This window comes from Hyperolius riggenbachi, chromosome 7 (assembly GCF_040937935.1).
Source record: "Hyperolius riggenbachi isolate aHypRig1 chromosome 7, aHypRig1.pri, whole genome shotgun sequence".
Lineage (NCBI taxonomy): Eukaryota > Metazoa > Chordata > Amphibia > Anura > Hyperoliidae > Hyperolius > Hyperolius riggenbachi.
In genome coordinates this window covers 192,511,603-192,539,148 of record NC_090652.1, presented here as the reverse complement: position 1 = coordinate 192,539,148, position 27,546 = coordinate 192,511,603, and the positions used below count along the sequence as shown (strand labels likewise).

Here is a 27,546-nt window from a genome sequence, read left to right as displayed (position 1 = left end):
GTTTCGTTCAAATCAGTCAAGGCATTTTCGAGTGATCGCGGCACATACACACACATACATACATACATACATACATACATACATACATACATACATACATACGATTTTATATATATATAAACTCACTTATACATTTTCACCATTTAGCATAGTTTCAGTTTTTTGTATGTCAGAAGTATTGTAAAAAATATATAACCGTACTAGTAAACAGATGACTCAGATAGCAGCATTCTATTTTATTCAGAATAAAATATAGGATAGTGTGCCACAATATTTTACTTTACTACAAGTGATGCACCTTTTTAAATGATCCTATTCTGGCATTCAGAGCTCCCCAGTCAGAATATCTTTTGTACTCTCCAGGCCTCAGGTAATATTGACGTCCCCTGTAGTTGGGCTCTTCATAAAACATCCAGTGACCATCATGTACATGACAAGAATGAATGTCATGATAACGAAACCTGTCATAGACGTGAGGGCAATCCTCAGTGAATTCCATCATCTGACCTTTGAAATCTCCCCTCTCATAGATTCTCAATTTATAAGGTCCATGGTGCTGTAAAAAGAAATAGTGTAATTATTAACCACTCGTTTTCTGTGTGTGTGTCTTCCAATTCTGAACTTGATCTTCCAAGGGGCCTTATAATGTTTCAAGGGGCCTTATGCTGGGCATACATTGTAAGTTTATGCGCCGGTATCGAGCCAGCGGCTCGATGCCGGCGCGTCACTACTTGTCCGTGTGTGTGCGCGGATCTATTCCCGCTCGTCCCCACGGGCATGCCTTATCAGCCGCTTGATTTCCCGCTATTGTCCGCCCGTGGGGATCGAGCGGGGAATCTATCCGGCGGGTCATCGGACCTGTCGGATATTATCAATCGAGCCATCAGCGGCTCGATTGATAAGGAAAAAAACTTACCGTGTATGCCCAGCATAACACCTGGACCGTAGCATGCCGGAGGGGGATCCATGGCGAAAGTCCTACCAAACATTACGTAGTTGGTGCAGAGTCGTGTTATAATCGCTAAAGGGCAGAAATCATATAACATTCCTGCATTTGTGGAAGAAAGTGCTGCTTTAAAATGTCCAGAGTGTGTACATGGGTTTCAGGTAGTGTAAGGGCAACAATACCAGTAGTGTGCACAGCTCTGGATGTCAGTGGGCTGTGAACTGTCACACACAGAGAACTGCAATTATACAGTCAGAATACAGGGAAAAAATAATGCACTGGAGTGGTACTGTGCTTGCAAATTAATGTGGCAACAATAGCAGTAGTGTGCACAGCTCTGGATGTCACAGGGCTATGGACTGTCACACACAGAGAACTGCAATTGTACAATCAGAATTCAGGGACAAATAATGCACTGGAGTGGTACTGTGCTAGCAAGTTAATGTGGCAACAATAGCAGTAGTGTGCACTGCTCTGGATGTCGGTGGGCTGTGGACTATCACACACACAAAAAAAAATAAAAAAAAATAGGAGACTGATGTACCAGCCCTCAAAAGGGGTTATTTGGGGTGCTTTCACAGCAAGTAAGTCAGTAAGGACCAAGAACACAGGCCTAGCTAACGCTTTCCCTATCTCCAGCAGCTCTCTCCCTGCTCTCCTACACAGCAGCCTCAGAATGAGCCTAAGATGGCTGCCGTGCTAGCGTCTTTATGGGTAGCAGGGGGGTCACAGAGGGAGGGTATGCGGATTGGCTGCCATTGTTTGCTGACTGTGAGGTAAGGGGTCAAAGTTTGGCTCCATGATGATGTGTAGGGGGCGGGTCAAACACGTCATGTGTCTGCCTACCGACGTGAGCACGAACATGTGTTATTTGCCAGGAACTGTCCGCCATTGAACAGTTTAGGCCGTCTCTATTCTGGAACTGGCCGTTGGATGCAGCAAAGATATGAAATATCAGAAGTTCAGAAGTCGTTAGTGTTAGTTACAGGAGGGGGGAGGGTTAGTTTTAGGCAGTGGAGAAAGGAAGATTAGTGCAGTGTAGGCTAGTTTGACATTGTAGCTGTGTTTTCGTTGTAACACTGGCTAAATCACAAACATTTCAAGGTCATCTTGGAAAGAATTCAGACACTTCTAGAAATTTGAGTTTTGACCATAATGCATATAGTGTGTGTTTACATACAGTGATGCCCATAATTATTAATACCGCTGGGAAATTTTGATTTAAAGTTACTTTTATTCAACCAGCAAGTAATTTTGTGACAGGAAATAGGTGTCTCCCAAAAGATAAGACATGTACAAGAAGCATTTTTGTGGGGGGAAAAAACATTTCTCCGCTTTCATTTACATCTGAGTAAAAAGTGTCTAGTCCAAAATTATTCATACCCTTCTCAAACTGTCACAGTCTGTGGGAAAATCCAAAGTTATATACTATTCTAAATAATCCAAGCTGTTCTAAAGCATCCTAATTGCCCTGATTAATTGGGAACAGCTGTTTTAATCAACTCAACAGGTGAAAAACAGCAGCTCTCTGCAGTTGGCTTGTGGACAGTCATGGGTAAGACAAAGGAGCTCAGTGAGGACCTGCGGCTGCGCATTGTGGCTGTTCACAAGTTAGGAAAGTGGTGCAAGGCCATTTCTAAATGCTTTTAAGTTCCAGTGGCTACAGTACAAAGTTTTATTAAAAAATACAAGATGTTCAGCACTGTGGAAAATCTCAGAGGACATGGTCAGTCGGAAGCCAAAAGTGACACCTGTGCTGGCTAGGAGGATAGTGGACCAGGGAGCCATCTCCACTAAGACCATGAGACTCAGGAACTCGTTCTTCCCCTCAGCAGTCAACCTCCTAAAGTCCCTCCACAATCTGCCATCAAGCAAGCTATAACGAGCAGTGAGGCTGGCGGCGCTACGGCTGAACAGCCGACCAGCCCACAAGACTAACTATTAGACATCTCAGTGACACACTGGGAATGTGATGTGAATTACAATGTAATGTTAATCTGATGCCTGTTGTGTGTATCTCTCTCTATGTATTCTTTCTGAGCTATTGTATTGTGCCAAAAACAATTCCGGGCATGACCCCTCATGCTTGGCGAAATAAAAAGATTCTGGTTCTGATTCTGAGAGAGGTGAAAAAGAATCCAAGGATCACCACTAAGGTCATCCTGGTGAATCTGGGCTCTGCTGGTGGCAGTGTCTCAAGGCAGACAATCCAACAGACACTGCACACTGCTGGGTTCCACAGATGCCGACCAAGGAGGATGCCATTTCTCCAGATATGTCACACAAAAGCTTGCTTGGCCTTCGCAAATGCCCATATGGACAAAGAAAAAGTCTTCTGGTCTTCTGTGTTATGGTCAGATGAAACAAAAATTGAATTGTTTGATCACAGTAATGTTTCCTTCATTTGGTGCTAAAAATGGAGAAGCCTTCAACCCAAAGAACAACATCCCCACTGTCAAACATGGTGGTGGGAACCTAATGCTTTGGGGGTGTTTTTCAGCCAATGGACCAGGGAACCTAATCACAGTAAACTGCACCATGAAAAAAGAGCAATACATGAGGATTCTCAATGACAACATCAGGTAGTCTGCAGTGAAACTTGGCCTTGGGCACCATTTCATCATGACAATGACAGCGCGGGTGTTTGCGCGACCTAGTGGACAGTGCCATGCGCAGCAGGCTATGGGGGGGGGGGGAGGGTCTGGGGTGCGGCTGCATAGCTAGCATAGTTTCCCCAGTATAGGGAGTTTAGTTGCCCCAGTATGGCTAGTATAGTTACCCCAGTATAGTGCCCCAGTATAGCTAGTATAGTGCCCCAGTATAGCTAGTATAGTCCCAGTATGGATAGGTAGTGCCCCAGTATAGTGCCCAGTATGGGTAGGTAGTGCCCCAGTATAGCTAGTATAGTGCCCAGTATAGGTAGGTAGTGCCCAGTATAGCTAGTATAGTGCCCAGATAGCTAGTATAGTGCCCAGTATAGTGCCCAGTATAGCTAGCATGGTGCCCAGTATAGCTAGTATAGTGCCCAGTATAGGTAGGTAGTGCCCAGTATAGCTAGTATAGTGCCCAGTATCGGTAGGTAGTGCCCCAGTATAGTGCCCAGTATAGCTATTATAGTGCCCAATATAGCTTCCTAGTATGGGTAGATGTGCCCATTCCCCCTCCGCGGCCACCGCTCCTGTTACCTTATCATGAGCGGGTGGCCGCTTGTCCGATTAGATTCCCCCGTAGTAGCCGCTCTCCTCTGTGGCATCTCCTATTACAGCAGCGCGCGCTCGGCGGCTGCTGTGTTGAGCAGAAAGCGGTACAGCGGCTTCCTGTAGCGGCGATATGCATCACCATTACCATAGGAACCGCTGTACCGCTTCCTGGTCATCACAGCAGCCGCCGAGCGCGCTGCTGTAATAGGAGAAGCCACAGAGGAGAGCGGCTACTACGGGGGAATCTAATCGGACAAGCGGCCACCCGCTCATGATAAGGTGACAGGAGCGGCGGCCGCGGGGAGGGGAGGAGCGAGAGGCCAGACCTGAACGGCACACCAGGCAACATCCCGGAACACTGGTTGAAAAACGCTGACCTGAAACACAGCAAAAGTGGTCAAGAAATGGTTAGCAGACAACAACATTAATGTTTTGGAGTGGCCCGGTCAGAGTCCTGACTTGAATCCAATTGAGAACCTGTAGAGGGAAACAAACCGTGTATTCCCAACATTACAACATACATACCTGAGGTGTAAGGCGGCAGGATTTAATTGAGTCATTGAAGCCCATCCACTGGTGGTAGTCTGGATATTCTCCTCTCCATAAGTAGTACTGGTGTCCTCTGTAGTTGGGATATTCATAGAGTATCCAGTTTCCAGTCTCTACTCGGATAGAGTTGCAACGGTTAAAGTAAGAGGACATGTCAGTACAGTCTGAGCTGCATTCATAGCAGCGACCTTGGAAGTTCCTGTCCTCGTAGAAAAATATCTGTCAAAAGATGATATTAACTTATCTGTTAGGTATGCTGTACATTGTAGTTATAAGCTGCATATACAGTAGTATGTAAAAAAGCACATGCATCACCTTCCTAAAGCTAACTTTCTTTTCCATCTTCTACCTTATACCTTGCCAACCGTGACTGCTCCCTCTCCTGTGTCTATCACTAACAATAATCAATTCTTTGGCACTTCTTCTTAATAACTAACTAAGGCCTATACACGAGCTAGAAGGATGTTACCTGACTAGAATGCTAACAACGCTTTCTATTGCAATGTGAGAGGAGGCAGAGTGCCAATGGAGCAGCACAGATTTGACATTGCATGGTGGGCATGTCGTTTGTGATCAGAGCCGGGACAAGGTCCTCCAGCACCCAAGGCTGAGACACCAAAGTGCGCCCCTCCATCCCTCCCACCCCGGCCGTCACACACTGATTGCTATTAGACTAAGAGGTGCCACAGGGCCCACAACCTCCCCAACACCTTAATATCTAGTTATCTGGCTTGCAGTCACTGCTATGTATCCCCTTTTCTTATTTCTTTCTGCTTCAAACACAATTAGGAATGACAGCTGAATGAATTGTGCGCCCCCTCCTACACTGCGCCCTGAGGCTGGAGCCTCTCCAGCCTATGCCTCGGCCCGGCCCTGTTTGTGATTACAATTTTAGATCTTTGACAGTCAAAAATAAATTGAATAGTTGGAAACACTGATCTTATGGAGCTCCACAGGGGGCCCCTTTAGGTTGGTAATTTGAAACTGCAGAGTACGAGCAGAGCAAAGTGTCTATTACCTCTCCAGATTCCCTTGCCACATATTCTCACATGTTCACTTTCTCCTCAGTGCTGCTTAGTGTCCATTCTCCAATGGGTCTCTCATCATGTGATCCATCAACACATTCCAGAGAGTCACATGATAAGAGACCTCAACAGTAGGGATGCTCAGCAGAGCTCGAATATTCGAGTAGCTCGAATATTCGAGCTCTTTTTCAGCTATTCGAGCTCGGTATTCGAGCTCGAATAGCTACAGCTATTCAAATGGGCTATTCGAGTGAACTCGAATATCCCATGCACTATTCGTGCTATTCGAGCAAACAGCGGTATTCGAGCTCGAATACCGAGCTCGAATAGCGTCATAGCCCAGATTGATGTCCTTAGAGCCAATCAGAGGGCTCCCAGGCCCTCTGACGGCAGCCAATCACAGAGGGGGACCCTGGCCAGCCCCTACCCTATAAATAGCGGCAGCCATGTTCGGTTTTTCCATCCTTGCTTGAGACTTGTACAGAGAGAGATCTGCTCCTTTGTGCTTTGGCTTAGCAAGTGCTCTATTGTGGTCAATCACCTAGCGTTTTTGCTCACATACACCTGCTATACACACCTATATTGTTGTTAGCTAGATAGAGATTGTATTTTAGTTAGTAGCTTGTGTGTTACATAGAGACAGCTGCTGCTGCAGGCAAGCTTACAGCTTTAGGCCTCAGGGCCTTGCCTGTGTGGGCAGCTGTCCTCCTGTCCTCTGTTTATTTCTCATCTATACCTGTGTTTCTGCTGTGTATTCTACCCTGTCTTGTCCTTTACTACTGAGTGATTATTGTATTTTGTAGTTGTACTGTACTAGGGACACTCACTGTCACTGTTCATAGCTCCTGCGTGTGTGTGTGCGTGCACTGTCTGTAGTGTACAGTACACACACTCTATTTCCTTCTACTGAATCATCTGATTACTACTGATTATTGTATTTTCTAGTTGTACTGTACTAGGGACACTCACTGCTCATAGGCTAGCTCCTGCATGTGTGTGTGTGCGTGCACTGTCTGTAGTGTACACACACTCTATTTCCTTCTACTGAATCTGATTACTACTGATTATTGTATTTTCTAGTTGTACTAGTGTACTAGGGGACACACTCACTGTTCACTGTTCACACTTACTGATTACTGATTATTGTATTTTGTATTTGTACTGTGTACTAGTAATCACTTAGCGATCTAATCACTTAGTGATTAGTGTCACCTCACCCACCAACCCACTCCATTAAAGTACCCCACTTTTTCACCCGCCCTTTTAAAAAACTTTTTTGTTTACGCCAAAAACATGTAAGATGTCTGGAAGTGGCAGCCAGCGCTGTTTGGGCAAGGGGAAGGGCAGCAAGGGAATCAGGAGGAGAGGAAGCAGCATTGTGGCAAGCCGCGCCACCATGCACAGTTCTGCAGCAGCAGCAGCTGCGTCAGTGGCTAACATTCCGCCTATAGCCACTGGCTGTGGACGCCTTGGGCACCCAGCAGGACCATCTGCAACTCACGCTGCAGAGACACAGAAGCAGCAGCGTGTAGTACCTGCTCCTATTTTCCTCCAGCCGGGTCGGAAACGTCCCATTGAGGAAAAGGATGCAGCCACTGTGATGCAACTGATGATGGAGGATGAGCAGCCCGCCATCAGCTCTGCATCCGAGGCCTCCACCCTCACCACCACCACCACCACCCCTGTTCGCAGCAGCCGCCCAGCAGGGCCTTGGGAGGAGGCCAGTTCACCGGCACAAGTTGGCGACCTGTCATTCAGCAGTATTTTGACCCCAGGCATCATGAGGGAATTGTCTGCTCTTGTTGGCGATTTTGAGGAGGAGATGCTGATGGGCACTTTGGGGGAGGAGGGATTGGACAGCAAGACTGTGGCGACAGTCAAGCAGCCCATCCAGGCATCAGGAGAGGAGTTTGGGGGGGTCATCATCCCAGCAGGACATGTTTCAGGAGGGGGAGGATGATGATGATGACAGGGTGACGGACAAAGACTGGGTGCCACCAGCTCCTGGGGATGTCATCATCAGCAGCTCTGAGGAGGAAGAGGAGGATGCGCTTGTGGGCCTTGCAAGGAGGCGCATCATTGCAAGCATTGGCAGCAGTAGGCAGGTCCCACAGCCTGCTGGTGTCTCAGGCTCAGCAGCAGCAGCAGCATCTGCCAGTACCACCACCAGCCGCATCCAAGCCCCCCCCCCTCCCAACCACCACAGGGAGACAGGCAGCAGCGGCTCCAGTCCGTAGGGGGTATTTCACGTCACCAATCTGGCAATTTTTCACCATGCCCACAGTTGACAGCAAGTACGCCACTTGCAACCACTGTCAGCGGAAGCTGAGCAGAGGTGCAGACCCCTTAAAGTTCAGCACCAGCTCTCTTCTGAACCATCTTGCTGCTAAACATTACCACCAGCTAGTGTTGGGCGAACATCTAGATGTTCGGGTTCGGGCCGAACAGGTCGAACATGGCCGCGATGTTTGGGTGTTCGAGCCGAACTCCGAACATAATAGAAGTCAATGGGGACCCGAACTTTCGTGTTTTTTAAAGCCTCCTTACATGCTACATACCCCAAATTTACAGGGTATGTGCACCTTGGGAGTGGGTACAAGAGGGAAAAAAATTTAGCAAAAAGAGCTTATAGTTTTTGAGAAAATCGATTTTAAAGTTTCAAAGGGAAAACTGTCTTTTAAATGCGGGAAATGTCTGTTTTCTTTGCACAGGTAACATGCTTTTTGTCGGCATGCAGTCATAAATGTAATACAGATGAGAGGTTCCAGGAAAAGGGACCGGTAACGCTAACCCAGCAGCAGCACACGTGATGGAACAGGAGGAGGGCGGCGCAGGAGGAGAAGGCCACGCTTTCAGACACAACAACCCAGGCCTTGCATGCAGACAAGAAGCGTGCGGATAGCAATTTGCTTTTTGTCGGCATGCAGTCATAAATGTAATACAGATGAGAGGTTCCAGGAAAAGGGACCGGTAACGCTAACCCAGCAGCAGCACATGTGATGGAACAGGAGGAGGGTGGCGCAGGAGGAGAAGGCCACGCTTTGAGACACAACAACCAATGCTATACAGTGGCGGGTGAGCGGTGTACTACTGTTCCCAGCAGAGACACAGAGTGGCAGTAAACACAATGCTATATAGTGTGGGGGAGCGGTGTACTACTGTTCCCAGCAGCGACACAGAGCACAATGCTATACAGTGGTCGGTGAGCGGTGTACTACTGTTCCCAGCAGCGACACAGAGCACAATGCTATACAGTGGTGGGTGAGCGGTGTACTACTATTCCCAGCAGCGACACAGAGCACAATGCTATACAGTGGTGGGTTGAGCGCTGTACTACTGTTCCCAGCAGAGACACAGAGTGGCAGTAAACACAATGCTATATAGTGTGGGTGAGCGGTGTACTACTGTTCCCAGCAGCGACACAGAGCACAATGCTATACAGTGGTGGGTGAGCGGTATACTACTGTTCCCAGCAGCGACACAGAGCACAATGCTATACAGTGGTGGGTGAGCGGTGTACTACTGTTCCCAGCAGCGACACAGAGCACAATGCTATACAGTGGTGGGTGAGCGGTGTACTACTATTCCCAGCAGCGACACAGAGCACAATGCTATACAGTGGTGGGTGGGTGAGCGGTGTACTACTGTTCCCAGCAGAGACACAGAGTGGCAGTAAACACAATGCTATATAGTGTGGGTGAGCGGTGTACTACTGTTCCCAGCAGCGACACAGAGCACAATGCTATACAGTGGTGGGTGAGCGGTGTACTACTGTTCCCAGCAGCGACACAGAGCACAATGCTATACAGTGGTGGGTGAGCGGTGTACTACTGTTCCCAGCAGCGACACAGAGCACAATGCTATACAGTGGTGGGTGAGCGGTGTACTACTATTCCCAGCAGCGAGACAGAGCACAATGCTATACAGTGGTGGGTGGGTGAGCGGTGTACTACTGTTCCCAGCAGCGACACAGAGCACAATGCTATACAGTGGTGGGTGAGCGGTGTACTACTGTTCCCAGCAGCAGTGTTTCCACTGCCAGGGAGCACATACAATGGCGCTTCCACCATGCGCCACCAGCTATTTATTATGCTCAAAAATAGCTGCATTTCTTTAAAAAAAGAAAAAAGATATAGAAGAGAAAGAAGTGAAGAAGAAAAAGAAGAAGAAGATATAGAAAAAGAAGAAGAAGAAGATATAGAAAAATAATTATAATAAGAAGATATAGAAAAAGAAGAGGAAGAAGAAGATATAGAAGAAGAAGAAGATATAGAAGAAGAAGAAGAAGAAGAAGAAGAAGAAGAAGAAGAAGAAGAAGAAGAAGAAGAAGAAGAAGAAGAAGAAGAAGAAGAAGAAGAAGAAGAAGATATATAAGAAGAAGAAGATATAGAAGAAATAGAAGAAGAAGATATAGAAGAAATAGAAGAAGAAGATGATGAAGAAGAAGATGATAAAGAAGAAGATATAGAAGAAGATATAGGAGAAGATATAGAAGAAGAAGAAGAAGAAGAAGAAGAAGAAGAAGAGGAAGAAGAAGAAGATATATAAGAAATAGAAGAAGAAGAAGATATATAAGAAATAGAAGAAGAAGATATATAAGAAATAGAAGAAGAAGATATAGAAGAAATAGAAGAAGAAGATGATGAAGAAGAAGATGATAAAGAAGAAGATGAAGAAGATATAGAAGAAGATATAGAAGAAGAAGAAGAAGAAGAAGAAGAAGAAGAAGAAGAAGAAGAAGAAGAAGAAGAATATATAGAAGAAGAAGAAGATATAGAAGAAATAGAAGAAGAAGAAGAAGAAGAAGAAGAAGAAGAAGAAGAAGAAGAAGAAGAAGAAGAAGAAGAAGAAGAAGATATAGAAGATATCATTCAAACTTTTTTTTTTTAAGGAACATCCCCACATAATCACTTGCTGTTGTTACTTGGAAAAAAGGATGTTTCTTGCATCATTCACCCCCAAAACAAGTGTTGGAAGCTATTTAAAGGGAAGGTTCAGGGAGGGTGGGGAAAAAATAAAAATCAATTTCCACTTACCTGGGGCTTCCTCCAGCCCGTGGCAGGCAGGAGGTGCCCTCGCCGCCGCTCCGCAGGCTCCCGGTGGCCGACCCGACCTGGCCAGGCCGGCTGCCAGGTCGGGCTCTTCTGCGCTCCAAGTCCTTGTACTTCTGCGTCCCACGCCGGCGCTCTGACGTCATCGGACGTCCGCCGGGCTGTACTGCGCATGCGCAGTACAGCTCGAATAATGAGCTCGAATACCGACTCGAATAGTGAGCTTGAACACCGAGGTCGAATCGAATAGTAAAAAAATATGCGACTCGAATATTCGACCTAACTCGAATAATTTACTATTCGAATTCGACCTAACTCGAATAATAAAAAGGGGTATAGGAGCATCCCTGCTCAACAGCAGCCGTGGAGACTGGACACAAGGTGGAACTGGGGAGAGGAAGCTGGAGAAGTGAGACACTGGCTGGGGGGAATTTGACTCTGGCTACCTATATGGGGGAAAGGGGGGGTTAACCTAGCTACCTATACTGAGGAATAATCTAGCTACCTAAACTTAGGGTAATATGACTACATAGGCAAAAAAAGAAGGGTTGTGTTCACTAACAACTGGAAAACTACAAAATCTTTATTGGTCACAACTACATGATGATTTCAATAAAGGTTTTGCACTTTTCCAATTACTATTAATAGTAGTTTTTGCCTATGAGTTACATATGACCTGTTTGGTTTGCAGCTTCCTCCTGTCATAGGGGTTTTAGTAATTTTTCTCTGAGGTTGTGCACTCCCTTTTTATTTTAAGTATAAGGTAATATGGCTACCTATACAGGTAGAAGAAGCCGTCTGGCTACCTTTACTAGGGGTCATGTGTCGCTACCTAGACTGGAGGAAAATCTGGCTACCTGTACTGGGTGGATCATCTAGCTATATTTCCTGGGGGAACATCTGGTTACCTATACAGGTGTCATATGGCTATCTAAACTAGGGGATCATCTTGCTACCTGTACAGAGGGACATCTGGCTATCTATACTGGGGGTCATCTGACTACCTATACTGGGTGGACATATGGCTACCTATACTGAGGAGTCATCCTGGCTATCTATACTGAGGGGTCATCCTGGTTACCTATATTGGGAGGACATACTTCCAACACTGTGGCTAGGCGGCAGGGGGAGTACTGTGGCATTTATTGTCTAGTCCTCCAGAGGTTCTTCTCCTTGGCTGGCCGAACACAAAGGGTAGCCTTGGTGTCTTTCCTGTCCAACCCTATACCACTAAACTATGGTGTGCCCCAGGGCTTGATACTACTCCCTTTGTTCAACATATACAAGCTGCCACTTAAAAATCATAAAAACATTTTTTTCATACCACCAATATGCTGACCCAGCTTTATTTATCATTCAAACCCCACATGACAGACCCCATTCTAAAAATATCAAATTGATAACCTCCTGCACCCTGACAGTAATAACTGTTCACCCTACATTTAATTCCATATATCATTTATTAAAATAGTCTCTTAAAATAAGTTTGTCACTGTTTTGCACAACCCCCCCCCCCCCTTCCGGGCTCTCCTCTAAGTGTCCAAAAACATACCCCTGAGCCCCTCTGCTTGACACACATTCAGTCACAGAAGTGCTAGCTACAGGCAATGGTGTGGAGTCAGTCGGACCTGTCACAGGTGGCCGCACAATCCCCACTCCTCATTTCTGGCTAGGGGGGTACTGGTTGTCATGTGGGTGCAGAATGCAGATGCTGGGTACTATGTGGGTTCTGGGTGCAGGAATAGGGTGTCATGTGGGTTCTGGCTATGGGTGGGTATTAAGTGTCATGCGGGTGTTGATTGCAGATACTTAGTGCCATGTGAGATCTGGGTGCATGTACTGGATGTCATGTGGGTGCTGGGTGCAAGTACTGGGTGGGAATACTTGGCCTGTACTGGGTGCTGGATATGGGTGGGCATTGGGTTTCATGTGGGTCTTAAATGCCAGTATTGTGGGTGTGGTTACTGGTTAAGTGGGTGCTTGGTGCAGATAGTGGGTACCATGTGGAGGCTGTGTGCAGGTGTGTGTACTAGGTCCAATGTCAGGCCTGGGTGCAGGCACTTGGTGTAATGTGAGTGTGATTACTGGGTGCCAGCTATGGGGGAAAGAGGTGTGGGTGGATGTTGGGAGAAGTAGGTCAGTAGAAATCAGTGTGGGTGCTGCAGGAAGGGGAAGTAATTGGGGGTGCTGGGGGAGGGAGAGGCCAGTTTAGGTGCTGAGGGAGGTCACTATGGGTGCTGCTGGGAACAAGAATGGTGCCATTGAGAGAGGGAGAGGTCACTGTGGGTGCTGCAAAGGCAGGATCACTGCAGAGCTAATGCTGGGGAGGAAGAGGTCAGTATGAGTCCTAGGTGAAGGGAGAGGTCACTGTGAATGCTGGGGAGGGGAGAGGTCACTGCTGTCAGGGAGACACCATCTTACCTGCTCCCACACAGTTGCAGGGATGGTTACACTAGGAATCCTGTATGGGACGTCCTTACTCCAAAGTGTCCCAGATGGGGAGGAGCTTGCCACATGTGGTGGGCGGGTCTTATCATGGTTGGGGCGGGGCTTCTTTTTTTCAGCCAAAAGGGCCTTTTTATGGTTATTTAAATAAGCGGGGTGCTTGGGCACCCAGAGCACCCCCCTCTGCACATGCCTGCTGAAGTGTACTTATGTGGCAGTGCGCTGCACTGACAGTAAAAAAATCTATGTAAAAAACATATAAAAATATTCCCGGTTGTAAAAAAATATATAAATGGCTCTCCCATAGATAACCGTCTCTAATTAGAATTAGTTTAATGCACAGTTTGATTCCAAGTGCTTCGCTTATAGCAATCCTGCTATCCCAGCCTTATATATAGTCCATGCGCAATGGTCCGCTGCAGCAGGTGTATTTGTATTAAACTCACGTATCCACTAGAGGAGCGGAGGAGAGAAAGTCCAAAGCTTGATGTTGCAATCCGGCTCTACAAACTCCTCGGTTCCGGCTGAGAACACCCCGGAGTTTAGAGCCGTTCGATGTCAGGAATCGTAGTTCCGGCAAACCGGAAGTCCTCGGGTGACGTCACCACACTCGTAGGACCAATCAGAGCCGACGTGTTTCAATAGGCACACCTATCTTCTTCAGGGCCTCTTCTGATTGGTTCTCAGACTCCTTCCTTTATTCTCTATACGTCACCATTGAATCGCTCATCTCATTCGTTGGATTAAACTTAGATCGATTTCTCAGCTCTGTGTTTATAAAGACCTCTTTTTTAGGGATTTCCATTGGGTGTTTTTTAATGAAGTACATAATTGTCTCATATTTTTTTATACTCACAAACGTATCGAATTTATTATTAATTAATCGACACAATTGGTCCAAAAGAGTGTAAAGATGGGATCTTTAATTTGAGTAGTAGGGAATTAGGCCCAGCGGAAGTGTCTCTTTTGAAGAAGAGGCAAAAATTTTCCCCAACAATGGCAATTAATAAATTCAATACGCTTGTGGGTATCAAAAAATATATGAGACAATTATGTCTTAAAAAATACTTCTTTAAAAAAAAAACAATGGAAATCCCTAAAAAAGAGGTCTTCATACACACAGAACTGAGAAATCGATCTAAGTTTAATCCAACGTATGAGATGAGCAATTCAATGGTGACGTTTGAGGCAATGGTCATGGGTGACATAGGAAGATCAAAGATAAGAGTTCTAATTTAACATCTAAAGAGAGAGAGGCAATGAAGAAACTAAAGGGGCCCATACACCTAACGATTTTCCCGCCGATATACAGCCGATTCGATCACAGTGATCGAATCGGCTGTGAAATCGCCGCACACACCGCTGACAGAACGATCGATTTCCGTCCGAAATCAATCGTTCCCGTCGATTCCAGTCGATCCGTCCATGCGGAAGATTTTTCTCGATCGCCGGCGGGTCGGGAGTGCGTCGATAGCGGCGTTCGAATGCCCGACGACCGACGCAATATAGCGGGTATACATTACCTGTTCCGCCGGCGCGACTCCCCTGGTCCCCGCTGTCTTCTTTCCGCGCTGGGTTCTGGACCGCTGCAGCTACACAAAACTTCCTGTCCCGGCAGCAAGTTTAAACAGTAGAGCGCCCTCTAGAAGAAGAAGACAGCGGGGACCAGGGGAGTCGCGCCAGCAGAACAGGTAATGTATGCAGGGGAGGCGGCAGCTCCACAGATTGTGATCGGTTTCAGGCTGAAATCGATTCACAATCTGTTTGCAGTAAAGGTGGCCATACGATCCCTCTCTGATCAGATTCGATCAGAAAGGGATCTATCTGTTAGTCGAATCTGATGGCAAATCGACCAGTGTATGGCCACCTTAAGAGAATTATCCCTCTAATTATCTTTAGACCAGCAGATAAGGGGAGAGGAGTCGTAATTCAAGACCTGGATGACTATAATAGAGAAGCAGAGAGACAGTTGAACAATGACGAGACCTATTTGAAACTTAAAAGGGACCCCTGTAGAGAATTTGAGAAAGAATTAAAGGCTCTGATAAAAGAAGGTAAAGAGCAAGGTATTTTAAATGAAAGAGAGGCTGACTATGTACTCTAGAGATGGCTTGAACCTCCGATTTTCGGTTCACGAACCTCGAACGTGAACTTCCGCAAAAGTTTGGTTTGCGCGACCTTTCGCGAACCGCAATAGACTTTAATAGGGAGGCGAACTTTGAAAACTAGAAACCTTTATGCTGGCCACAAAAGTGATGGAAAATATGTTTCAAGGTGTCTAATATCTGAGTTTTTGCATGGCGGTGTGGGATACACGTCAAAAGTCCCGGTTGAAAAATCTGGATTTGACGCACAGCAGCGTTTTAAGGGCAGAAATCACATTGCATGCTAAATTGCAGGCCTACAGTGCTTTAAAACATCTTGCATGTGTATACATCAATCAGGGAGTGTAATTAGTGTACTGCTTCACACTGACAGACCAAACTCACTGTGTAACGCACCGCAAACAGCTGTTTGTGTAGTGACGGCCGTGCTGGACTGGTGCGCACCATGGCGAGATTGCCCTTCCTCAGTGATATCAGGTAATATCTGACTGCCTTATCAACTTTTGATGGTTCTTTCTCTACCATTGTTAAAGCTTACATCTATTTTTTTAAATTACTTTTTCTGCCGGCTGTTCAGTACCTTTTAACGAGAATCTGTTATGGAGGGCAAGTCTGCCATTCATTCAACTGTGAAACTTTTGATGGTGCTTTCTCAGTACCATGGTGACCATGGGTAATGGCCTGGGAATCAGGGTTCGATTCCGGTCCGGAGTGGGAGCCTGAGAAATGGCTACCACCACACATCCAAGGAAGGCAGCAGGCATGCTGTGGGCAAAGGAGCAGGAACGGCTACCACCACGCATCCAAGGAAGGCAGCAGGCATGGCACGCAAGTCCTGACTCAGGGAGGTACTGACGAAAAATAACAATACAGGAGGACTCTTTCGAGGCCCTGCTGTATATGAGACGAATAAACTTTAAATCCTTTAATGACAATCTGTTATGGAGGGCAAGTCTGCCATCCATTCAAGTGAAAGGTATGTACTGACTGCCAGGTATAATACAATGTGCAGTCACACAGATGCAGTGAAAGGTATGCAGTGACTGCAAAAAGCTGTTTGTGTAGTGATGGCCATGCTGGACTGGTGCGCACCATGGCGAGATTGCTCTTCCCGAATCCTCAGTGATGTCAGGTAATGTCTGACTGCCTTATCAACTTTCAATGGTTCTTTCTCTACCATTGTTAAAGCTTACCTCTATTTGTTTAAATTACTTTTTCTGCTGGCTCTAGAGTACCTTCAACAAGAATGTTATGGAGGGCAAGTCTGCCATTCATTCAAGTGAAAGGTATGCACTGACTACCAGGTATAATACAATGTGCAGTCACAGATGCAGTGAAAGGTATGCAGTGACTGCAAACAGCTGTTTGTGTAGTGATGGCCATGGTGGACTGGTGCGCACCATGGTGATAGTTCAGGTGATGGTGGCTTTCCAGCCCATATGGTCACCGGGCTGAGGTAGCTCAATGACAGAACAGTGACTGTCCAGTTGATCGAATTTGGTCTGTCCACAATGAAGCAACGACCTTAATATCTTGGGTGTGCCCCTCCAGACACCCCCCCCCCCATCCCCGAGACACTCATATAGCCGGCGGTCATTGCTTCATTGTGATACACAAGCCCCTTCACCGCGGCAAGGTAATGATCACGAAGGGGAATTGACACATATACATGCCATTTGTTTTGTTGTTGCAGCCAGAAACATTAGGCAGGCATGTACATGCACCAGAAAAATTATTATAGCTGCCATTACTAGCAGCAGCCTTACAAATTCAGGAATCTGCCTGGAGTCCTGGACCCTCTTGGTGGTGGCGGAGAAGGCAGTCAAGCGTCCTGCAGGCAGAGATGCTGTATGTGGGGACTCACTTAGTCTTCGGGCGGGCAGTAGCCCTCCGGGATCCATGCCTCATTCATTTTGATAAAGGTGAGGTACTGAACACTTTTGTGACCTAGGCGACTTCTCTTCTCAGTGACAATGCCTCCAGCTGCGCTGAAGGTCCTTTCTGACAGGACGCTTAAAGGCAGGGCAAGACAGAAGTTGGATGACAAATTGTGACAGCTCTGGCCACAGGTCAAGCCTGCGCACCCAGTCGTCCAGGAGTTCATCGCTGCTCACAGTGTCTAAATCCACACTTAAGGCAGGTGGTTGGCTACATGCCAAAAGTCCCAGGGAAAAATTTGAATTTGACGCAAAGCAGAATTTTAAGGGCAGAAATCACATTGCATGCTAAATTGGAGGCCTAAAGTGCTTTAAAACATCTTGCATGTGTATACATCAATCAGGGAGTGTAATTAGAGTACTGCTTCACACTGACAGACCAAACTCACTGTGTAACGCACCGCAAACAGCTGTTTGTGTTGTGACGGCCGTGCTGGACTGGTGCGCACCATGGCGAGAGTGCAGGCGATATCGGTTTTCAAGCCCATATGGTCGCCAGGCGGAAGTAGCTGGTCTGTCCACAATGAAGCAACAACCTTATTATCTTTGGTGTGCCCCCCCCCCAAGACACTTATATAGCCGGCGGTCATTGCTTCATTGTGATACGCAAGCCCCTTTACCGCGGCAAGGTGACGTTCATGAAGGGGAATTGACACATGTACATGCCTTTTGTTTTGTTGTTGCAGCCGCAGTGCAGCCAGAAAAATTAGTCAGGCATGTACACGCACCAGAAAAATTATTACAGCGGCCACTGCTAGCAGCGGCCTTAAAAATTCAGGAATCCACCTGGAGTTCTGGACCCTGTTGGTGGTGGCGGAGAAGGCAGTCAAGCGGCCTGCAGGCAGAGATGCTGTGTGCGGGGACTGACTTAGTCTTCGGGTGGGCAGTAGCCCTCCAGGATCCATGCCTCATTCATTTTGATAAAGGTGAGGTACTGAACACTTTTGTGACCTAGGCGACTTCTCTTCTCAGTGACAATGCCTCCAGCTGCGCTGAAGGTCCTTTCTGACAGGACGCTTGAGGCAGGGCAAGACAGAAGTTGGATGGCAAATTGTGACAGCTCTGGCCACAGGTCGAGCCTGCGCACCCAGTAGTCCAGGGGTTCATCGCTGCTCACAGCGTCTACTACCTGCCGGTCGAGGCATTGGTGGAGGGTGGATCATTGGACTAAAGAATGTCCGCATGTCCGACATCACCATGAGATCGCTAGAGCGTCCTGTCCTTGCCTGAGTAGACATGGGAGAAGGATTACTGGCAGTGGTACCTTTATTCTCTTGTGCTGTGACACGCACTGTAAATAGAGTTGGGCCGAACGGTTCGCCGGCGAACGTGGTTCGCGCGAACGTAGGTGGTTCGCGTGCGGGTACCGCACGCGAACCTTTTGCGGAAGAAGTTCGGTTCGCCCCATAATGCACTGAGGGTCAACTTTGACCCTCTACATCACAGTCAGCAGGCCCAGTGTAGCCAATTAGGCTACACTAGCCCCTGGAGCCCCACCCCCCCTTATATAAGGCAGGCAGCGGCGGCCATTACGGCCACTCGTGTGCCTGCATTAGTGAGAGTAGGGCGAGCTGCTGCAGTCTCTCATATAGGGAAAGATTAGTTAGGCTTAACTTCTTCCTGGCTGCATACCTGTTCTGTTCAGTGAGCCCTCAGCCCACTGCATACCTGTACTGTGATCCTGCCACTGCATACCTGTACTGTGATCCTGCCACTGCATACCTGTTCAGTGATCCTGCCACTGCATACCTATTCTGTTCAGTGAGCCCTCAGCCCACTGCATACCTGTACTGTGATCCTGCCACTCCATACCTGTTCAGTGATCCTGCCACTGCATACCTGTTCTGTTCAGTGAGCCCTCAGCCCACTGCATACCTGTACTGTGATCCTGCCACTGCATACCTGTTCAGTGATCCTGCCACTGCATACCTGTTCAGTGATCCTGCCACTGCATACCTGTTCTGTTCAGTGAGCCCTCAGCCCACTGCATACCTGTACTGTGATCCTGCCACTCCATACCTGTTCAGTGATCCTGCCACTGCATACCTGTTCTGTGAACCCGCCACTGTATACCTGTTCTGTTCAGTGGACCCGCCACTGTATACCTGTTCTGTGAACCCGCCACTGTATACCTGTTCTGTTCAGTGGACCCGCCACTGTATACCTGTTCTGTTCAGTGGACCCGCCACTGTATACCTGTTCTGTTCAGTGGACCCGCCACTGTATACCTGTTCTGTTCAGTGGACCCGCCACTGTATACCTGTTCTGTTCAGTGGACCCGCCACTGTATACCTGTTCAGTGAACCCGCCACTGCATACCTGTTGTGTTCAGTGAACCTGCCACTGCATACCTGTTGTGTTCAGTGAACCTGCCACTGCATACCTGTTGTGTTCAGTGAACCTGCCACTGCATACCTGTTCTGTGAACCCGCCACTGTATACCTGTTCTGTTCAGTGGACCCGCCACTGTATACCTGTTCAGTGAACCCGCCACTGTATACCTGTTCTGTTCAGTTGACCCGCCACTGTATACCTGTTTAGTGAACACGCCACTGCATACCTATTGTGTTCAGTGATCCTGCCACTGCATACCTGTTCTGTGAACCCGCCACTGTATACCTGTTCTGTTCAGTGGACCCGCCACTGTATACCTGTTCTGTGAACCCGCCACTGTATACCTGTTCTGTTCAGTGGACCCGCCACTGTATACCTGTTCTGTTCAGTGGACCCGCCACTGTATACCTGTTCTGTTCAGTGGACCCGCCACTGTATACCTGTTTAGTGAACACGCCACTGCATACCTATTGTGTTCAGTGATCCTGCCACTGCATACCTGTTCTGTGAACCCGCCACTGTATACCTGTTCTGTTCAGTGGACCCGCCACTGTATACCTGTTCTGTGAACCCGCCACTGTATACCTGTTCTGTTCAGTGGACCCGCCACTGTATACCTGTTCTGTTCAGTGGACCCGCCACTGTATACCTGTTCTGTTCAGTGGACCCGCCACTGTATACCTGTTCTGTTCAGTGGACCCGCCACTGTATACCTGTTCTGTTCAGTGGACCCGCCACTGCATACCTGTTCTGTGAACCCGCCACTGTATACCTGTTCTGTTCAGTGGACCCGCCACTGTATACCTGTTCTGTGAACCCGCCACTGTATACCTGTTCTGTTCAGTGGACCCGCCACTGTATACCTGTTCTGTTCAGTGGACCCGCCACTGCATACCTGTTCTGTGAACCCGCCACTGTATACCTGTTCTGTTCAGTGGACCCGCCACTGTATACCTGTTTAGTGAACACGCCACTGCATACCTATTGTGTTCAGTGATCCTGCCACTGCATACCTGTTCTGTGAACCCGCCACTGTATACCTGTTCTGTTCAGTGGACCCGCCACTGTATACCTGTTCTGTTCAGTGGACCCGCCACTGTATACCTGTTCTGTTCAGTGGACCCGCCACTGTATACCTGTTCTGTTCAGTGGACCCGCCACTGTATACCTGTTCTGTGAACCCGCCACTGTATACCTGTTCTGTTCAGTGGACCCGCCACTGTATACCTGTTCTGTGAACCCGCCACTGTATACCTGTTCTGTTCAGTGGACCCGCCACTGTATACCTGTTCTGTTCAGTGGACCCGCCACTGTATACCTGTTCTGTTCAGTGGACCCGCCACTGTATACCTGTTCTGTTCAGTGGACCCGCCACTGTATACCTGTTCTGTTCAGTGGACCCGCCACTGCATACCTGTTCTGTGAACCCGCCACTGTATACCTGTTCTGTTCAGTGGACCCGCCACTGTATACCTGTTCTGTGGACCCGCCACTGTATACCTGTTCTGTTCAGTGGACCTGCCACTGTATACCTGTTCTGTTCAGTGGACCCGCCACTGCATACCTGTTCTGTGAACCCGCCACTGTATACCTGTTCTGTTCAGTGGACCCGCCACTGTATACTTGTTCTGTTCAGTGGACCCGCCACTGTATACCTGTTCTGTTCAGTGGACCCGCCACTGTATACCTGTTCTGTTCAGTGGACCCGCCACTGTATACCTGTTCTGTGAACCCGCCACTGTATACCTGTTCTGTTCAGTGGACCCGCCACTGTATACCTGTTCTGTGAACCCGCCACTGTATACCTGTTCTGTTCAGTGGACCCGCCACTGTATACCTGTTCTGTTCAGTGGACCCGCCACTGTATACCTGTTCTGTTCAGTGGACCCGCCACTGCATACCTGTTCTGTGAACCCGCCACTGTATACCTGTTCTGTTCAGTGGACCCGCCACTGTATACCTGTTCTGTGAACCCGCCACTGTATACCTGTTCTGTTCAGTGGACCCGCCACTGTATACCTGTTCTGTTCAGTGGATCCGCCACTGTATACCTGTTCTGTTCAGTGGACCCGCCACTGCATACCTGTTCTGTGAACCCGCCACTGTATACCTGTTCTGTTCAGTGGACCCGCCACTGTATACCTGTTCTGTGAACCCGCCACTGTATACCTGTTCTGTTCAGTGGACCCGCCACTGTATACCTGTTCTGTGAACCCGCCACTGTATACCTGTTCTGTTCAGTGGACCCGCCACTGTATACCTGTTCTGTTCAGTGGACCCGCCACTGTATACCTGTTCTGTTCAGTGGACCCGCCACTGCATACCTGTTCTGTGAACCCGCCACTGTATACCTGTTCTGTTCAGTGGACCCGCCACTGTATACCTGTTCAGTGGACCCGCCACTGTATACCTGTTCTGTTCAGTGGACCCGCCACTGTATACCTGTTCTGTTCAGTGGACCCGCCACTGTATACCTGTTCTGTTCAGTGGACCCGCCACTGTATACCTGTTCTGTGAACCCGCCACTGTATACCTGTTCTGTTCAGTGGACCCGCCACTGTATACCTGTTTAGTGAACACGCCACTGCATACCTATTGTGTTCAGTGATCCTGCCACTGCATACCTGTTCTGTGAACCCGCCACTGTATACCTGTTCTGTTCAGTGAACCCACCGCATCAGTGCGCATACCTGTGCAGTTAAGTGAACCCACCTACCTACGTGAGTGCACGCAGTGTGATATACCACTCCGTGCATACCCAATATGGACAAAACAGGTAGAGGAAGAGGAAGAGGTAGTGGCAGAGGCAGAGGAAGGCCACCCGGCAGGTCTGCGCGAGGTCGTGTAAATGTAATTTCGTGTGGACCTGGCCCACAGTACAGTGCTCGGAAGAAGGCACGTCCCATCACCTCCCAAGATTGTCAGGACGTGGTTGAGTATTTAGCGACACAGAACACCTCATCTTGCTCAGCCACCAGCGCTACTACTAGCACCACTTCCGCTGCATTTGACACTTCGCAAGAATTATTTAGTGTTGAAATCACTGATGCACAGCCATTGTTGTTACAGCCAGATGAGTTTTCACCAGCTAATATGTCTGAGTTACGCGGCAACACTATGGATGTAACGTGTCAGGAGGATGAAGGACCTACTGATGGTGCAAGTTTGGATTTGTCTGAGGCAAGCGAAGCTGGGCAGGATGACTACGATGATGACGGTAATAGGGATCCTCTGTATGTTCCCAATAGAGGAGATGAAGAGGGGGACAGTTCAGAGGGGGAGTCAGAGAGTAGTAGGAGGAGAGAAGTTGCTGAAAGAAGCTGGGGCAGCTCTTCGTCAGAAACAGCTGGTGGCAGAGTCCGGCACCATGTATCGCCACCTATGTACAGCCAGCCAACTTGCCCTTCAGCATCAGCTGCTGAGGTCCCCATAGTGCCCACATCCCAGGGTGGCTCAGCGGTGTGGAAATTTTTTAATGTGTGTGCCTCAGATCGGACCAAAGCCATCTGTTCGCTCTGCCAACAAAAATTGAGCCGTGGAAAGGCCAACACTCACGTAGGGACAAGTGCCTTACGAAGGCACCTGGAGAAAAGGCACAAACAGCAATGGGATGGCCACCTGAGCAAAAGCAGCAGCAGCACACAAAAGAAAAGTCACCCTCCTTCTCCTCTTCCTCCTTCAGGTGCATCATCTGCTTCTGCCGCTTTCTCCTTTGCACCTTCACAGGCACCCTCCTCCACTCCGCCTCTGCCCTTGAGCGGTTCCTGCTCCTCTGCCCACAGCAGCAGTCAGGTGTCCGTGAAGGAAATGTTTGAGCGGAAGAAGCCACTTTTGGCCAGTCACCCCCTTGCCCGGCGTCTGACAGCTGGCGTGGCGGAACTGTTAGCTCGCCAGCTGTTACCATACCGGCTGGTGGACTCTGAGGCCTTCCGTAAATTTGTGGCCATCGGAACACCGCAGTGGAAGATGCCAGGCCGCACTTATTTTTCGAGAAAGGCCATACCCCAACTGCACCGTGAAGTTGAGAGGCAAGTGGTGTCATCTCTTGCGAAGAGCGTTGGGTCAAGGGTACACCTGACCACGGATGGCTGGTCTGCCAAGCACGGGCAGGGCCGCTACATTACCTACACAGCCCATTGGGTGAACCTGGTGGTGAACGATGGCAAGCAGAAAGCGGCGGACCAAATTGTGACACCTCCACGGCTTGCAGGCAGGCCTCCTGCCACCTCCTCTCCTCCTGCTACATGCTCTTCGCTGTCCTCCTCCTCCTCCTTGGCTGAGTGGCAGTTCTCCTCTCCAGCTACACAGCCCCAGCTCCGCAGGGCCTATGCTGCATGCCAGGTACGACGGTGTCACGCCATCTTAGACATGGCTTGTCTCAAAGCGGAGAGTCACACTGGAGCAGCTCTCCTGGCTGCTCTTAAGAAACAGGTGGATGAGTGGCTGACCCCGCACCACCTGGAGATAGGCAACGTGGTGTGCGACAACGGCAGCAATCTGCTTGCCGCTTTGCATATGGGGAAGCTGACACACATACCCTGCATGGCACATGTCATGAATCTAGTGGTTCAAAGATTTGTGGCAAAGTACCCTGGCTTAGCGGATGTCCTGAAGCAGGCCAGGAAGTTCTGTGGGCATTTGAGGCGCTCTTACACAGCCATGGCACGATTTGCAGAAATTCAGCGTAAAAACAACATGCCGGTGAGACGCCTCATTTGCGATAGCCCCACTCGCTGGAACTCGACCCTGCTCATGTTCTCCCGCCTGCTAGAACAGAAGAAAGCCGTCACCCAGTACCTCTACAACTGGAGTAGAACGAAACAGTCTGGGAAGATGGGGATGTTCTGGCCCGACAACTGGACACTGATGAAAAATGCATGCAGGCTCATGCGGCCGTTTGAGGAGGTGACCAACCTGGTGAGCCGCAGTGAGGGCACCATCAGCGACTTAATTCCCTACGCGTACTTCTTGGAGCGTGCTGTGCGTAGAGTGGCGGATGAAGCTGCGAATGAGCGTGACCAGGAACCGTTACGGCAGGAACAGGCATGGGACCAATTTTCATCAGACCCAGCTGTTTCCTCAACACCTGCGGCAGCACAGAGGGGGGAGGAGGAGGAAGAAGAGAGGTCGTGTGCAGAAGACGAGTCAGACTCAGAGGATGATGAGCAAGGTGTTTCTTTGGGGGAGGAGGAGGAGGAGGAGGGGACAGCGGCAGGAGAACAACCGCAGCAGGCGTCGCAGGGGGCTTGTGCTGCTCAACCTTCCCGTGGTATTGTTCGCGGCTGGGGGGAGGAGGTTGACTTACCTGACGTCACTGAGGAAGAGCAAGAGGAGATGGAGGGTACTGGATCCGACTTTGTGCAGATGTCGTCTTTTATGCTGTCCTGCCTGTTGAGGGACCCCCGTATAAAAAACCTCAAGGGGAATGAGCTGTACTGGGTGGCCACACTACTAGACCCTCGGTACAGGCACAAAGTGGCGGACCTGTTACCAACTCACCGGAAGGTGGAAAGGATGCAGCATATGCAGAACCAGCTGTCAACTATGCTTTACAATGCCTTTAAGGGTGATGTGACGGCACAACGCCAGCAAGGTACCACTGCCACTAATCCTCCTCCCGTGTCCACGCAGTCAAAGACAGGACGCTCCAGAGATCTCATGGTGATGTCGGACATGCGGACGTTCTTTAGTCCAACGCCTCGCCGTAGCCCTTCCGGATCCACCCTCCACCAACGCCTCGACCGGCAGGTAGCCGACTACCTGGCCTTAAGTGTGGATGTAGACACTGCTGTGAACAGCGATGAGGAACCCTTGAACTACTGGGTGCGCAGGCTTGACCTGTGGCCAGAGCTGTCCCAATTTGCCATCCAACTTCTCTCCTGCCCTGCCGCAAGCGTCCTCTCAGAAAGGACCTTCAGCGCAGCTGGAGGCATTGTCACAGAGAAGAGAAGTCGCCTAAGTCACAAAAGTGTTAAGTACCTCACCTTTATCAAAATGAATGAGGCATGGATCCCGGAGGGCTGCTGCCCGCCCCAAGACTAAGTCAGTCCCCGCACACACAGCATCTCTGCCTGCACGCCGTGTGACTGGCTGCCTGGCCTGCCCCAAAAAGACTAAGTCGCTCCCAGTCCCTCCACACAGCATGTCTGCCTGCAGGCCGCTTCACTACCTTCTCCGCCACCACCAACAGGGTCCGGGACTCCAGGCGGATTGCTGAATTTTTTAGGCCGCTGCTAGCAGCGGCCGCTGTAATAATTTTTATGGTGCGTGTACATGACTGCCTAATTTTTCTGGCTGCACTGAGGGCAGCTGCAACAACAAAAGAAAAGGCATGTACATGCGCCCATTCCCCTTCGTGATCATTACCTTGCCGTGGTGAAGGGGCTTGCGTATCACAATGAAGCAATGACCGGCGCCTAGATGAGTGTCTCGGGGGGCACACAAAAGATAATAAGGTCGTTGCTTCATTGTGGTCAGACCAAATTTGATCAGCTGGACAGTCACTGTTCTGTCATTCAGCTACATCAGCCAGGCCGACCATATGGGCTGTAAAGCCACAAAAACCTGCACTCTCGCCATGGTGCGCACCAGTCCAGCACGGCCGTCACTAGTACAAACAGCTGTTTGCGGTGCGTTACACGGTGAGTTTGGTGTGTCAGTGAGAAGCAGTACCTTAATTACACTACCTGATTGATGTATACACATGCAAGATGTTTTAAAGCACTTTAGGCTTGTCATTTAGAATTCAATGTGATTTCTGCCCTTAAAACGCTGCTTTGCGTCAAATCCAGATTTTTCCCGGGGACTTTTGGCGTGTATCCCACTCCGCCATGCCCCCCTCCAGGTGTTAGACCCCTTGAAACATCTTTTCCATCACTTTTGTGGCCAGCATAATTATTTTTTTTTTTTCAAAGTTCGCATCCCCATTGAAGTCTATTGCAGTTCGCGAACTTTAACGCGAACCGAACGTTCCGCGAAAGTTCGCGAACCCGGTTCGCGAACCTAAAATCGGAGGTTCGGCCCAACTCTAACTGTAAAGCATAGTTGCCAGCTTGTTCTGTAAGTGCTGCATCCTTTCTGCCTTCTGTTGATTTGGAAACATCTCTGCCACTTTGTGCTTATACCGAGGGTCTAGTAGCGTGGCCACCCAGGACAGCTCATTCCCCTTGAGTTTTTTATACGGGGATCCCTCAACAGGCTAGACAGCATGAAAGACGCCATCTGCACAAATTTGGATGCAGACGTACTATCCATCTCCTCTTGCTCTTCCTCAGTGATGTCAGCTAAGTTCTCCTCCTCTCCCCAGCCACGAACAATACCACGGGAAAGTTTAGCAACACAAGCCCCTGTGACGCCTGCTGCGGTTGTTCTTCCGCCTCCTCCTCCTCAAAAAAAAAAACCTCCTTCCTCATCTGACTTCTCTTCCCCACACGACTCTTCCTCCTCCTCCCCCCTCTGTGCTGCCGCAGGTGTTGAGGAAACATCTGCTTCTGCTGAGAATTGATCCCACAACTCTTCCTCCTATTCCTGTTCCTGTTCATGCTCCTCCCCAGCTTGATCCACCACTCTACGCACGGCATGCTCCAGGAAGAAAGCATATGGGATCAAGTTGCTGATGGCGCCTTCACTGCGACTCACCAAGTTTGTCACCTCCTCAAATGGCCGCATGAGTCTGCAGGCATTTTGCATGAGTGTCCAGTACTTCGGCCAGAACATCCCCATCTCCCCAGAGCATGTCCTTTGACTGTAGTTGTAGAGATACTGTTTGACGGCTTTCTCCTGTTGTAGCAGGTGGTCGAACATCAGGAGCGTTGAATTCCAGCAAGTCGGGCTATCGCAAATCAAGCGTCTGTTTCTCCGCTTAATATCGGCAAAGTGTGCCATGGCCGTGTAAGACCGCCTGAAATGTCCACACACCTTCCTGGACTGCTTCAGGACGTCCTGTAAGCCTGGG

The 27,546-nt window shown here is 48.9% G+C and overlaps 1 protein-coding gene across 1 annotated transcript in view; it reads right to left on the bottom strand.

Annotated features, from left to right (window-relative positions):
* Positions 1–283: 283 nt before the first annotated feature.
* Positions 284–27,546, bottom strand: part of LOC137525737 (gamma-crystallin-3-like) — a 41,681-nt gene continuing 14,418 nt past the window's right edge. The window contains exons 2-3 of the mRNA XM_068246920.1: positions 4,672–4,914; positions 284–556 (exon numbers count right to left, since the gene is read on the bottom strand). Of these exons, the coding sequence (XP_068103021.1) occupies positions 284–556; positions 4,672–4,914 (516 nt within the window). The remainder of the gene's footprint in view (positions 557–4,671; positions 4,915–27,546) is intronic.